At 45.7% G+C, this 15242-nt stretch overlaps 1 protein-coding gene and 1 pseudogene across 3 annotated transcripts in view; one reads left to right on the forward strand and one right to left on the reverse strand.

The window, feature by feature from the left end:
* Positions 1–12979, reverse strand: part of LOC310834931 (caM kinase-like vesicle-associated protein) — a 54484-nt gene extending 41505 nt beyond the window's left edge. Inside the window, exon 1 of one of the 2 annotated variants that reach the window (XM_083719494.1) lies at positions 12954–12979. In XM_083719494.1, coding sequence (XP_083575620.1) covers positions 12954–12964 — 11 coding nt within the window. In that variant the 5' untranslated portion in view covers positions 12965–12979. Of the gene's footprint in view, positions 1–12476; positions 12661–12953 lie in introns of those variants that run through there. The other variant, XM_083719495.1, reaches the window with a different exon arrangement.
* Positions 869–9249, forward strand: LOC310835441 (craniofacial development protein 2 pseudogene; annotated as a pseudogene). Its single transcript, XR_014568641.1, has 3 exons — positions 869–2513; positions 4168–5797; positions 9206–9249. The product of XR_014568641.1 is annotated as a craniofacial development protein 2 pseudogene (transcript).
* Positions 12980–15242: the final 2263 nt, after the last annotated feature.

Here is a 15242-nt window from a genome sequence, read left to right on the forward strand (position 1 = left end):
GTTCCTGGCCAGAACAAAACACATTGGGGTTAAATACCACTACATACGCCAGATGATCCAGGATGAACTTGTGGAGCTATCCTACTGCAGCACCCAAGAGATGACTGCTGACATCCTGACGAAACCCCTACCAAGAGAGAGTTTCCAGAAACTACGTTTCAAGCTGGGACTCTAGGTGGTTGAATAAAGTTGTTTATGTTTGCGAACTAAAAGGGGAATGTCATAAACTCTGCTGATATTTTGGGAACTTGTTAGTACAAGTTGGATTAGGATATAATCTCACAATATATCCTCTCCTGCACCCCTGAACATTCCCACAATAAGTTCACCAGACAGCCTTAAAGAAACCACCTTCTCTAAGATGGGACGGACAGAAGTTTTGAAGAGACTTAATAGTGGGATTCTAGTTGGTTTTGCTCCTTGTGGTGCAGTCATATATTTCCTTTGTCCTTTTGGTTTGAACAGGTGTTGCAAGCTTTCCAAACAATGCCAAAAACCTCCCAAACCTGTTTACCAGAAGCAGAAGTAGGGGAAATGCACACACTATGAATAGTGATCCCTCTTTCTTTTCTTTTCTTTTCTTTTCTTTTCTTTTCTTTTCTTTTCTTTTCTTTTCTTTTCATTTCATTTCATTTCTTTTTTTCTGATAACAAAATAAAACTTCATGAGACAAACACATAAAAACTAAACCAAACCAAACCAAGGCTGACATAGGATGTTATATTCACAAGAAGAAATGATAAAGCTGCTTATTCGGATATTTGCAATAAGATGCAGACAGGTAAGTGGAGAGTACAGTCATAAGAAATGAGAGCAAGAAGTGTGGCACATATGACTTTAAAAATATACAGAAACATAGACCCACAACTGAAACTATCAGAGACCTAAGGAGTACCAATAATAAAAGGCTCTATATTACATCAAGAAACTTTTTCAAGCAATTAGGTGTCCTTATCCCAAATTTCATGAGAGGCTCGTAAAGGTAAAGGGACCCCTGACCATTAAATCCAGTTGCAGAGGACTTTGGGGTTGTAGCTTTACTGGCTGAGGGAGCCGACATTTGTCTACAGACAGTTTTTCCAGGTCATGTGGCCAGCATGACTAAGCTGCTTCTGGCGAACCAGAGCAGCGCACGGAAACGCCGTTTACCTTCCCGCCGGAGCGGTACCTATTTATCTACTTGCACTTCATGCTTTCAAACTGCTAGGTTGGCAGGAGCAGGGACCGAGCAACGGGAGCTCACCCCATCACAGAGATTTGAACTACTGACCTTCTGATCGGCAAGCTCTAGGCTCTGTGGTTTAGACCACAGGGTCACCTACGTCAAGAAGAGACAAATGTATTTTTTCTTTTTTAATGTATTCATTTACATAAATCCCACCAAACTGAGACAACATGTTTTTCCTTTAAAAAAATGGGTGTACCATATAAGTTTTTAATGTCCTGCATTTTTCCATATATTACTCCACCACAATGAGGTGTTTATGTTTTCCATATTTGGGCAACTGGTGGACTTGCGGCAATAAGAAAGTAATTTAACAAATCTTTCAATTTTATATTTTTATTCTCTTCTTTAAAAAAGTGAATAGTGGTCTCTCTTTCAAACTGCCTTCAACTCTCTGGAAAAACAATAACAGGCTGTTGTTTATTTCTGGCCTTAACCTCATTCCCTTTCTTGTTCAGAGTGGGGATTATAATATTGACCTATCTTACAGAATAGTTGTAAGGATTACTCAGGTAACGTCTGTGAAGTATTTTTCATTTTCTAAGTGCAATGAGTGCCTATTGCTACAACCAGAACTACTTCTATGACTATATTCTGTTCAAATTCCCACCTGAGTCCTAGATCCTAAAAGAAAAATTGAATAATTTGTTTGTTAGACAAAGTCAAATCCACACCATACATTGAAAGCCCATTTATACCACTTTAACAGTCATGGCTTTACCCTGCACAGAGCTATAATTCCCAGCACCCTTAATCCACTACAGTTCCCAGGATTATTGGGAGCAGGGTAGCCATGGGCTTTGCATATATGATGCGAGTGTGCCTTGAAGGCCACACTTTCCCTCAAATATGGAGCCCAATATGACTTACAACAGGCATGAAAATGTATGTGTGTAAATGGGAAACAAAAAAAAGAAATATAAATAAAACTACTATAAAATCAATAAAATCCCATGAGCTACAGAGTAGACAAGAGAGTAGCAGATCAGTTAAATACAATAGTAAATACTCTTCAACCAAATGCCTGGTGAAATAAAACAATCTTTAGTTTCAATCCACTATAGAGGCCAATGGTATTTCCCCAAGGAAAAAGTTTCAGAATTGGGGAGCCACCACAGAAAATGCCCTGATGGGACAGGTCACCCTCCTAGTGTCTCAGGGGTGGGGGGTGAGACTGCAAACAGGATCTCTCCAGCTGACCCCATGGCACGTGGTGAACAGGATAGGGACAGACATCCATTTAGGTACCTGGGTCCCAAGTCGTTCAGGGCTTTAGAGGCTAATAAAGGTAAAGGTAAAGGTACCAAGGTGGTTGTCACCAATGGAAGCAAAGGCTCAGAAAAAGCTCAATATGGAGGCCAAATGGCCGAAATATTGGGAAATATTGGAACAAGAAGGAGACAAATTGAAATTGCAGAGTTTTGAGAAATTAAAAGATAAAGTGCGAGACTGGCTTCATTATTATCAAATAAGAGAGGCCTATAATTTGGACAAATAAATTGGCTTCCAGGTGGAAAAATCAAAATTGGAAACAGAACTGTTAGATCCCAAAACTAAGAAACTTTCAAGAATGTATAACTTGCTGCTGAAATGGAACACTCAGGATGAAACGGTTAAATCTGCTATGATTAAATGGGCACAAGACATTGGTCATAACATTATGTTTGCTGACTGGGAACAGTTGTGGACCACCGGTATGAAATTTACGGCATGTAATGCCTTGAGAGAGAATATTATGAAAATGATATACAGGTGGTACATGACCCCAGTCAAGCTAGCTAAAATTTATCACCTGCCTTATAATAAATGTTGGAAATGCAAAGAGTCTGAGGGTACATTCTTTCACCTTTGGTGGACGTGCCCAAAGATTAAGGCTTTCTGGGAGATGATCTATAATGAAATGAAAAAGGTATTTAAATATACCTTCCTGAAGAAACCAGAGGCCTTCCTCCTGGGCATGGTCGGCCAACTGGTGCCAAAGAAGGACAGAACTTTTTTCATGTATGCAACAACAGCAGCAAGAATACTTACTGCAAAGTATCGGAAGACACAAGATCTACCCACCCTGGAAGAGTGGCAGATGAAGGTGATGGACTATATGGAATTGGCGGAAATGACTGGCAGAATCCGAGACCTGGGAGAAGAGTTGGTGGAAGAAGACTGGAAGAAATTTAAAGACTATTTGCAGAAACACTGTAAAATTAATGAATGTTAAAATGATGTTGGATTGAAAATAAGTGGCATTAGCAACAAAGTTATTAAGAATATGCAAAAATGAATTGATAATGGATGGAAATATAGAGTTATAATATGTCAAGATATAGAGTTAAGATAAATGAAAGAGGGCAAGAATTTGCTGATTTGATTATGTAAATGGGATTACAAAAAGGGGAGGTGAGAGGAGGTCAAGGAAACAAGCAAATGAGTTTAAAGTTATAAAAAATGGATTTGTTTTTATTTTTTTCTTATTTCCTTTTTGTCTTTTGTATGTTGTATTTTTATTTTTTCATGTATTTTTGTATTTATGTCTTTGTAAAACTTTAATGAATATTTCATTTTAAAAAAAGGTAAAGGTACCCCTGCCCACATGGGCCAGTCTTGACAAACTCTAGGGTTGTGCGCTCATCTCACTCTAGAGGCCAGGAGCCAGCGCTGTCCGCAGACACTTCCGGGTCACGTGGCCAGCGTGACGAAGCTGCTCCAGCGAACCGGCACCAGAGCAGCACACGGAACACCGTTTACCTTCCCGCTATAAAGTGGTCCCTATTTATCTACTTGCACCCGGGGGTGCTTTCGAACTGCTAGGTTGGCAGGCACTGGAACCGAGCAACGGGAGCGCACCCCGCCGCGGGGATTCGAACCGCCAACCATACGATCAGCAAGTCCTAGGCACTGATCAAGTCCCATAGCACCACCTGTGTCCCATAGTTAGAGGCTAATAGCAATATTAAATAATGCAAGGTAATTCACAGGCCCCTTCATGGATCACGTCCCCTTCATGGATCACTGCCTTGCTATGGCAAAGGGGCTTGAATAACTCAGAGAAGCCATGAACGATGCCGAGCAGGGCACCCAAGATGAACAGGTCATAGTGGAGAGTTTTGACCAAACGTGATCCACCTGGAGGAGGAACCGGCAAGCCACTCCAGTATCCCTGCCAAGAAAACTCAATGGACAAAGACAACAGGCATATAAAAGTCATGACGCTGGAAGATGAGCCCCTCAGGTCGGAAGGCGTCCAACATGCTACTGAGGAAGAGCGGAGGACAAGTACAAGTAGATTCAGAGCTGATGAAGCGGCTGGGCCAAAGCCAAAAGGTCGCTCAGTTGCGGATATGCCTGGAAGCGAAATGAAAGTCCAATGCTGTAAAGAAAAATATTGCATCGGAACCTGGAATGTAAGAACCATGAACCTGGGTAAGTTGGATGTGGCCAAAAATGAGATGGCAAGAATAAATATTGACATCCTGGGCATCAGTGAAGTAAAATGGATGGGAATGGGCGAATTCAGTACGGATGACCATCATATCTACTACTGTGGGCAAGAATCCTGTAAAAGAAATGGAGTGGCCCTCATAGTCAACAAAAGAGTGGCGAAAGCTGTACTGGGATGCAGTCTCAAAAATGATAGAATGATCTCTATACGAATCCAAGGCAGACCTTTTAACATCACAGTAATCCAAGTTTATGCACCAACTACTGGTGCTGAAGAAAATGAAATTGACCAGTTCTATGAAGACTTACAACACCTTATAGAAGTGACACCAAAGAAGGATGTTCTTCTCATTATAGGGGATTGGAATGCTAAAGTAGGGAGTCAAGAGATAAAAGGAACAACTGGCAAGTTTGGCCTTGGAGATCAAAACGAAGCAGGACAAAGGCTAATAGAGTTCTGCCAAGAGAACAAGCTGGTCATCACAAACACTCTTTTCCAACAACACAAGAGACGACTCTACACATGGACATCACCAGATGGGCAGCATCGAAAACAGATTGATTATATTCTCTGCAGCCAAAGATGGAGAAGCTCTATACAGTCAGCAAAAACAAGACCTGGAGCTGACTGTGGCTCAGATCATCAGCTTCTTATGGCAAAATTCAAGCTTAAAGTGAAGAAAGTAGGAAAAATCACTGGGCCAGTAAGATACAATCTAAATCAAATCCCTTATGAATACACAGTGGAAGTGAGGAACAGGTTTAAGGATTTAGATTTGGTGGACAGAGTGCCTGAGGAACTATGGATGGAGGCTCACAACATTATACAGGAGGCAGCAACGAAAACCATCCCAATGAAAAGGAAATGCAAGAAAGCAAAGTGGCTGTCCAACAAGGCCTTACAAATAGCGGGGGAGAGAAGGCAAGCAAAATGCGAGGGAGGTAGTGAAAGATACAGGAAATTGAATGCAGATTTCCAAAAAATAGCAAGGAGAGACAAGGAGGCCTTCTTAAACGAGCAATGCAAAGAAATACAGGGAAACAATAGAATGGGAAGAACCAGAGATCTGTTCAAGAAAATTGGAGATATGAAAGGCACATTTCGTATAAAGATTACCATAATAAAGGACAAAAGTGGTAAGGATGTAACAGAAGCAGAAGACATCAAGAAGAGGTGGCAAGAATACACAGAGGAATTATACCAGAAAGATATGGCTGTCTCGTACACCCCAGGTAGTGTGGATGCTGATCTTGAGCCAGACATCCTGGAGAGTGAAGTCAAATGGGCCTTAGAAAGCACTGCTAATAACAAGGCCAGTGGAAGTGATGATATACCAATTGAACTATTTAAAATTTTAAAAGATGATGCTGTGAAGGTGCTACACTCAATATGCCAGCAAGTTTGGAAAACTCAGCAGTGGCCAGAGGATTGGAGAAGATCAGTCTACATCCCAATCCCAAAGAAGGGCAGTGCCAAAGAATGCTCCAACTACTGCACAATTGCACTCATTTCACACGCTAGCAAGGTTATGCTTAAAATTCTACAAGGAAGGCTCAAGCAATATGTGGACCGAGAACTCCCAGAAGTGCAAGCTGGATTTAGAAGAGGCAGAGGAACCAGAGACCAAATTGCAAATATGCGCTGGATTATGGAGAAAGCTAGAGAATTCCAGAAAGACATCTACTTCTGCTTCATTGACTATGCAAAGCCTTTGACTGTGTCGACCACAGCAAACTATGGCAAGTTCTTAAAGAAATTGAAGTGCCTGATCACCTCATCTGTCTCCTGAGAAATCTCTATGAGGGACAAGAAGCTACAGTTAGAACTGGATATGGAACAACTGATTGGTTCAAAATTGGGAAAGGAGTACGGCAAGGCTATATATTGTCTCCCTGCTTATTTAACTTATATGCAGAATTCATCATGCGAAAGGCTGGACTGGATGAATTAAGATTGCCGGAAGAAATATCAACAACCTCAGATATGCAGATGACACAACCTTGATGGCAGAAAGTGAGGAGGAATTAAAGAATCTTTTAATGAGGGTGAAAGAGGAGAGCGCAAAATATAGTTTGAAGCTCAACATCAAAAAAAATGAAGATCATGGCCACTGGGCCCATCACCTTCTGGCAAATAGAAGGGGAAGAAATGGAGGCAGTGAGAGATTTTACTTTATTGGGTTCCATGATCACTGCAGTTGGTGACAGCAGCCACGAAATTAAAAGATGCCTGCTCCTTGGGAGAAAAGCAATAATAAACCTAGACACCATCTTAAAAATCAGAGACATCACCTTGCCAACAAAGGTCCATATAGTTAAAGCTATGGCTTTCCCAGTAGTGATGTATGGAAGTGAGAGCTGGACCATCAAGAAGGCTGATTGCCGAAGAATTGATGCTTTTGAATTATGGTGCTGGAGGAGACTCTTGAGAGTCCCATGGACTGCAAGAAGATCAAACCTCTCCATTCTGAAGGAAATCAGCCCTGAGTGCTCATTGGAAGGACAGATCCTGAAGCTGAGACTCCAGTACTTTGGCCACCTCATGAGAAGAGAAGACTTCCTGGAAAAGACCCTGATGTTGGGAAAAGGGGACGACAGAGGACAAGATGGTTGGATAGCTACCAGCATGAGTTTGACCAAACTGTGGGAGGCAGTTGAAGACAGGAGTGCCTGGCGTGCTCTGGTCCAGGGGGTCACGAAGAGTCGGACAAGACTAAACAACTAAATAACAAAAACAATTCACAGGCAGCCAGTGAATAGATTTTGGAATTGGTGTTACATAATCCCTACAGGTTGCTCCACTGGCAGCGCGGTAGCAGAATTCTGCACAGTTGAAGTGTCCAGACCATCTTCAAGGAAAGCCCTGCATAGACTGCTTTGCAGTAATCTATCCCAGATAGGTCACTGAGGCCAGGCTAGCTCAGTCCAGGAACAGCCCTAGTTGGTGCACCAACCAGAAGTGGGCTAAGGCACTCCTTGCTACTTGGGCTTCCAATGAAAATTTGGAATTGAGGGATACCTCAAACCAGACATTTGCTTCTTTGCGTGCTGGCAGGTATGCTGTCCTCCTAGCCCTGGACAAATAGATCTCCTCAGTTCTCTCCTCAGGATTCATCTTCAGTTCATTTTCCCTCATCCAGACACCGATTTCCAGGTGTTGTTCCAAACACTAAACAGCCTCTCCGGATTAGAGTGGAAAAACTGAGTTGGGGTGTGATCCACGCTTTACCTCAAAACTCCAGAATGCAGTTCCCAGCAGTTTCATTCACGGTATCAGCAGCAGCAGCCTGTGACCATGGATGTCCTGTTCTTAATTTGCTTTGCTGTTTAACCTAGTATCACATGGCAATTACTTCCATAAGCCAGGGCTGGGGAACCTCTGGCCCTCCAGATGTTGAGCCTATCATCCCTGGCCATTGGCCATGCTGGCGATAATGAGACTTAGAGTCCAACAAGGTCTGGAGAGCCTCTCCAATTCCCCACCACAAGAGAACATTGATATCTCAAATGCATACTCTGCCCTTCAGGCATTCTCAAGACAGCTTAGAAAAGAATCATAGAATTGTAGTGTTGGAAGGGACCCCAAGGGTCATCTAGTCCAACACCCTGCAATGCAGGAATCTTTTGTTCAACATGGGGCTTGAACCCACGACCCTAAGAGTATGAGTCCCACGCTCAATTGACTGAGCTATCCCAACTCCTGGGATAACTTTTACAGATACAGTACTAAAAATAAAATTTACAGATACTACAAAACAATAGCAGAACAACAGCACAGCCAGGCCTGGCAGCAAGACCCATCACAGTGCGCATTTGCCAGGGCCAAGCACCTTGGCCTGGTCCAGCAGAACGGACGCTGCCACTCCCCCAAGAGTTGTCCAGCTCCAGGCCCCAGCTTCCCGGCATGCTCCAGCTTGCTCCCAACCTCACCTGCTAACAGTGCTCAAATGGGCTAAGGGGATGCTCAGTTCTCTGCTCCATTACAGCAAGGCTGCTGGGCAAAGCCTTTCCCTTGCAAAGGGGAGGCTGAGGTTGGCGACTGCAGCAGTGACAGCCCTAGGAGGGGAAGCAGTGGGGGGCACAGGGTGGGGCAGGTGGGGACTGCTTGGTGCTGGAGGGGGCTTGCTAACACACCCACACCCATAAAATTGGGGGCCAGGTGTGCTCAAGGGATTATTCTGTGTTATGTGAACAAGTTTTTCCATTTGGTTTGGCCTGAATTTCAGCAGATGGGCTGGTTCACACATGTGTCTGCATTTCTCAACACTTGGTTCCTCTACACTTGCTGACTGGCAGCTGTAAATGTGAGAATTGACTCAGCCCAAAAAGCACGGTAGCCTTGGAAGAGACAGGAAAGTTCTCCTCTGTGGGTGTCAGATCTGTGGTGGCCAAGGCATGCGAGCATGGGAAGCAGTGCCCGATGCTCTGAGAGAAAGTAACTCATTCACTCCTAATTTTATAGATGGCTATAAACCCCTCAGCTGGTTGTCTTCCCACCCACCTCCAACCTAAAAATCTCTGACCTCTTAAGCCTTTTCCCCTAAGCAAGATGCCTCATCGGAAACATGTTCCGCACGCCATATGTGTGAGGCATGTTCCTAGTCCCAGATCAGGAGCCTCGGGGTCCGGCTCCTCTCTTGCTCACTCTGCTGCCCCACTTGCTCACGGCTGAAGTGTGAATGCAGCTTCCTCATGGCAATTCATGCCCGACCTTTCTCTGCTTTGAGCCTGGACCAGATTGCCACATTGGCAAAGCCAGTCAGGGTACATGATCTGTGTGGGTTATTCTGTCCAGAAGAAGGTCTAGCAGGAACAGGGATGGCTGAACCTGGAGGGCATCAGGGCTGCTGCTGCGGACAAGAGAATCCAGGCTCATCGGAAACCCCTCCAAGGGGAAGAGAGGCAGCTAAGAGGCAGCGTATCCTCAGGCTCAGTGCAGCTGGCACCTCCAGACAGGGCTAAGAGAGATCCTTACAGAAACCCTGTAGAATCACACCAGTCATGCACAATGCGACTGGGAAACGCTTTAATGAGGTCGAGAAGGAAACCAGGATCCAGGGTGGAAGGGGAAGCAAAGTTAATTTTCACCTAACAGGTTGTGCTGGCTCTGAGTGTGAATGCACTCACAGGCTACTGTCTAAAAACCAGAGAGTCTAACTTCCGTGCACCCCTCAGAAAGAAAGAGAGAAAAAGAAAGAGAGAACATGCATTTCCCCACGAAGGACAGAAGGTGCAAATAGGATTGTCCAAGAGAGTTGGAGACCATGCCAGAGAATTGTTTCCTAATGTCCCAAGTTCAGTGAGAAGGTCCATCCTTATTCTACTACCCAGGTGATCCCAGGTAAGTGATCTGCTGATCATTGTCCCATTTGATGCCTCCACAGCAAATACACACAACTTGATAGAAGGGTTTTCAAGGAAAGATCCTCAGATTGTATAACTCTGCCTTTGGGGAAAGGAATGGGGGAGATATAAGGATGTTTCTGCTTGGATGAGATTAATTTTAACATTTCCATACCTGGAGCACAGGACTGAGCAGGTAGGAGATGCTTCATGAGAGCATAATGGAAGCCCTGACCAAAAATCCACTTAGTCCTGCATCCCATTTTCCATAGCGGTCAGGCAGATGCATAAACCAGGGCAAAGGCACGAGCCCCCTCCTGATTCTGCCTCCCAGCAACTGACCTTGCGTGGTGCACTGCCTCTGAACATGGAGGTTTTGTGGAGCGTTTCTGCCATGGCCACTAGCCTTTGATAGATCTATCCCCCTGGATTCATCTGATCTCCCTTCAAAGCTACCTGTGACAGTGAACCATCACCTTATCCTCCAGCAATGAATTCTGTAAATTAATAATGTGACAAGTGCTTTCTTTTGTCTGTCCTGAATCTACTGCCAATCAATTTCATTGGGTGATCCTGAGCAGTCACAGCATTATGGGAGAGGGAGAATATATATTCAAAAGTCCCCTGTGATCTTATCCTCTTTCAGAGCTGAGTTAGTTTAATCCATGCGCTTACAACATGCAGTTGTGCAGCACACTCACAAGTCTAAGCACACACGCACACAACAGGGCACATGCTCAAGATCTCCTAACAAGGAATAGAAGGCATTACAACCACTCTTATGTGCCAGAAGGGTTACAGAACAGGTTTTTCCTATTCTCCATGCATGTTTAGTCCTGATATAACTCTACAAGCAGAATTGTGTGAGAACAGAGGGATTAGGGAATTGGAGACCTCAGTTTGTTGCACATCCAAGCGTCATAATTGACAACTGAGAATTATTGGAACAGAATGTGCAACACAGTTTAGACGCACGCACACACATGATAATGCAAATATTATTTGATCTAATGAATCAATCAGATGTTGTTAATGCTACACAGAACCCACAGGGTATCAGCAGAAGCGCTAACAGATTCTTAGGAGACAAGGTCCACTAGGTAGTCTGTCCTATTTTCAAAATAGTGCAACAGAAGTCAGTGTAGAATTGGGACTCCTAAGAGGTGGAAGGGAGAGGATCTCAAACTCTTGAAGTAAAGGGCAGGGAGTGTCAGGGAGGAAGCCGGCCACTAAGATCATGTCCCAGGTCTCCTGGAATCATCTTTCCAGAACCATGAGGATTACTGATTCTCAGAAGTCCAGTGGACTCCCCATATACCATGCTGACTCCACCACCAGAACTGAATTTTGTGATCCTTCTTCTGTAATAAACTGTAGTAGCTGATGACTGTTATTTTAAATCCAATAGATTGCAGTAAAAGACTATGCTTGTGGGGTGGGTGGGTGGGTGTGTGTGTGTGTGAGAGAGAGAGAGACCCTGTGAGCAATGCAGCGCACACACACACACACACACACACACACTTGTAAAGTTCCTGCCAAGGCACTGGAAAGAACCCTGTGACTTGCATGCACATGCTATCTAAACACATCTATCTGTCCATGCACACAAATGTAGCTAGGTGAGAACAATGGTCTATTGATTCACACATGTGCTTGCTCAAAGACACATAGGTGGTCATATACCAACCAATAGAAAAAGCATACAAACAGGAGATACGTATGCATTAGTGCACATGAATGCATTTGCAGAGATCCCTGGATGCATTATCTTTCACAGACACAAAAGATTCAAAATAATGTGGATACATACACACACATACACGTTTGAACCCACTTCTACTGTGTAAATTATATATAATTACAAACACACCAATACAGCTATATTGTAGTCCATTTCCGCCTGTGTGTGTGTGTTTGAGAGAGAGAGACGTTCAAATGTAGAATGAGCTTTTACAAAGCTCCTACTGCCCTGCCAGGCGTTTGAGTGCATCAAATACATTGGCAGGAGCTTTAAAAAACCCTTTCTTCTGATTGTGTGCACGTGTGCTCTCATACGGTGCTGCCAGTGCCTTTTATTCACCTCTTTCCCTCAGCACCCAAAGCGCCTCTGCTCTTTCTCCTTTACTGTGCAGCCCTCTTCTCACAGCCCTGTCCTCAACCCAGAGGGAACTTCTGCCCCGTCCCAAAGATGCTCCTAAACTTTCTGGGTGTCTAAAGAATGGAATCGCTTGAGCTGTGGCGCACCCAGCATGCTGCCTCTCCCATTTCCAGGTCAGAATCCTAGCCCACCCTTGTATCCCAACTTCTGGTTCCTGCGCTCCTGCATCCCAGTCTCCAGTCACAATCTTAGCTCCGTGCACGCCCTGCGCGCCACCTGCGGTCCATCCATTCCTGCATCCTTCTCCCGCGTACTTCCGCGAAATGCAAACTCCTCCATCCCCCAGCCCTCCTGCTGCCCCCTCCCGCTTCCTACCTGGGGGGAGCTGCGCGTCCCTCCCCCTCCTGGGGCTGGCGGGATGAGTTCCCACGTTACAGCTTGCCACGGGGCACAGGGTCGGCAGCTTGGGATGGCTCAGCCATGGCACGGAGCTGCCTGCCTCTGCGCTCCCTGGCAGAGTGTGTGAGCACAGCCTGCCTGGCAGAGAGCCCAAGAAGAAGAAAGCAGGGGCGGGAGCGGCTGCTGGGGCGGGGGGCGCCGAGGGAGGAGAGACCCAGGAACACATGGAGAGCCCGAGGCTGGGGACATGTGATTTAGGCAAAGAGAGGGCAAGAGGGAGGGTGGACGTGTGTGTGTATGTTTGTGTCAGAGGCAGTGTGCCTGCTCTGTGAAATATTGCATGTGTGTGTGAGCGCGTGCGTGCAAATGCACGCACATCAGCACATGTGAGAATGGTCCCTCAGTCGCCGCGCATCTTCGTGGCTCTGCCTGCCTCAAGGGACCTGTACTTACCTGCGCCACATCCTTTACATCTGCTTCTCTCTGACGTTTGCACAGCAGGTGGTTGTGGCTGCCGGGCGGGGGGGGGGGGAGTTTCGTATGTTAGCAAGTATTTGCAGAGCTGCCCGGGCGAGCAGCGAAGCGCCACTTTGCTCCTCTCCGACCACCGCAGCTGTGGAAGAGGAGGACCAACGGGTGCATGTTTGTGTTTGCGAGCCGGTTGCTGATGCATTTGTGCCTTTCCACCAGAAAGGAGAGGTGGGGCTGCCTGTGTGAGGCGGGGGGAGGTTATAGTCCTGTTATCCCAGTTGGGATCTGAAAGTGTATTGCCTTCCTTTAGACTAGTATATCAGAGACCTCTCTCTCTTTCTCCTCTGTGTGCATTTCTGTCACAGAGACTCTCTGTGGGTAGCAAGTTTTGGGATACATCAATGTATGCTCCTGCAAATTGTCAATTCTGAAGACTCAATAGATGGCTTTTGTTTTATGATCAGCGTTTGCCTCTCATATTTGGTATTAGCAGGCAGCTTTTCTCCAGATCAGAGGAGTGATCGTGTTGTTGTGCTGCTCTTTATATTCTCCACCCGCCCACCCCGCCATCTCCATTTCTGCTTCTTTTGTAACAGGCTTCTTGGTTTGCCGGCATTTCTCCCCATTTTTGCTTCCCATCTGGCATATTGATCACACAGGTCAAGCGACATGCTGGGGGCTGCCTGACACCTGAAGGTCCCCCTCTCGGACTCATCACACTGTAAAAAGAAACAGAAAGTCAGTATCCGCAAACCCTTCCTCCCCGTGGCAGCAAAGGCAAGAACAGGACTCAGCTGGGGTAGGATGGTGGGCTATGAACATCATACCAGAGAACTCTGCTTATGAAGGCAGCTTGGAAACAAATAGACAAATATGTGTGTCTGTATACATGCAGTGACGGGTAAATCAAGGGGTACAACTGGAGAGCAAGATACAGGGATGCATGGAAGGGGCTTGGAGCAGGGGCAAGTGATGGGAGCTGGGAGAAAGGGACAAAATGACCAGGGACTGCACTAATGCAACTGTTCCTAAGAAATTCCGTGCCTTCCCATATCTTCTCTGTAAACAACTGTGCATTTTTATGTAGCTGATTATTTGCATGGAGCTGTAGAGCTGGAAAATTCTAGAACCAAATGCATTTCCTTTAGGTGTGTGCATACGGTATATGCAATGGCCTGTTTGCATTCATTCTATTGTAGCATTGCATAAACCTCTGGTGTGTTATGGAGCCTGGGCTTATAAATCAGCAGGGGGAGTTTAACTCTGTGCACTTGTGGTTTGGTTTTTTTGCAGTTTCTTCCAGAAAGAGAAGTATGTGTGCATGTGCAGAATATTTCCTAAGGGGTGTGCAGACCTTTATGATGGTGCCTCACCCCATGCAGAAGTGCATCATAAGTGCCACAGTGGCACCAACTCGAGAGCAACGTCTGTCTGAATGTGTAATCTTCAAATCTATTTGCTGCAGCAGGAACCTCTGTGGGTGTGAGATACACAATTTCCGCTGTGGAAGGAGGGAGGTGGCAGGACGCTTGGGTTCTACTCAAAGCCCTAGGCCATGCAGGTTGGGCACACAGCCTTATTTGGTAGTGGCAATTAGGAAATGTCAAAACTCTGGACTTAAAATGGACTTTCCCCATGGCAGTGCGCTTCAATTGCTTCAAAAAGTGGTAAGCCAGCCCTGTGGCACACTGCCTGCAGCTCGGCCTTCTGACCCCAAACCCGCCAACTGCTATTAAGCAAACCCACTTCCTGGAAGAACGGAGGCGGAAGCTAGAGGAGAAGCAACCAATAGCTCTGTCCAAATCATTCTGCCATTGAGCAGCCATCCCTGGGAATCACCCAGTGGGGAGTGCACTGTTGCACTCAGGTCCTGCTTGGGAGCTTCCCCTGGGCAGCTGGTTGGACAGCGAGACCAAGATGGACTGCATGGGCCTTTGGCCAAATCCTGCAGGTCTCGTCTTACAAGAAAGAGGAACAAGAAAGAGGAGCAGAGGCTGAGGTTAAGGGAGGTCCCAACTCGGAAAGCCAAGGGCTGGAATAGCAGGAGCCAAGCATTGGGATACATTAAGAGAGAGCAAAACGTGGCCTTGTTCCAGCAGGAGAGCAGACAGGGCCAGGTCCCTCTCCCTTTGCGGCTTTAAGTGGGGCGTTATCTACATCTGATCCTTTTTGCGGCTCCTCATGTAGCCAAACTAGTATAATCCAGGCCAAAGAGGAATGTATCAGCAGGCTCAAGGGAAGCTTCATGGCTTTGTTGTTTACTGAATTTTG

The sequence above is a fragment of the Podarcis gaigeae genome (genome assembly GCF_964106915.1).
Source record: "Podarcis gaigeae genome assembly, chromosome: 17".
In the NCBI taxonomy this organism is placed as follows: domain Eukaryota; kingdom Metazoa; phylum Chordata; class Lepidosauria; order Squamata; family Lacertidae; genus Podarcis; species Podarcis gaigeae.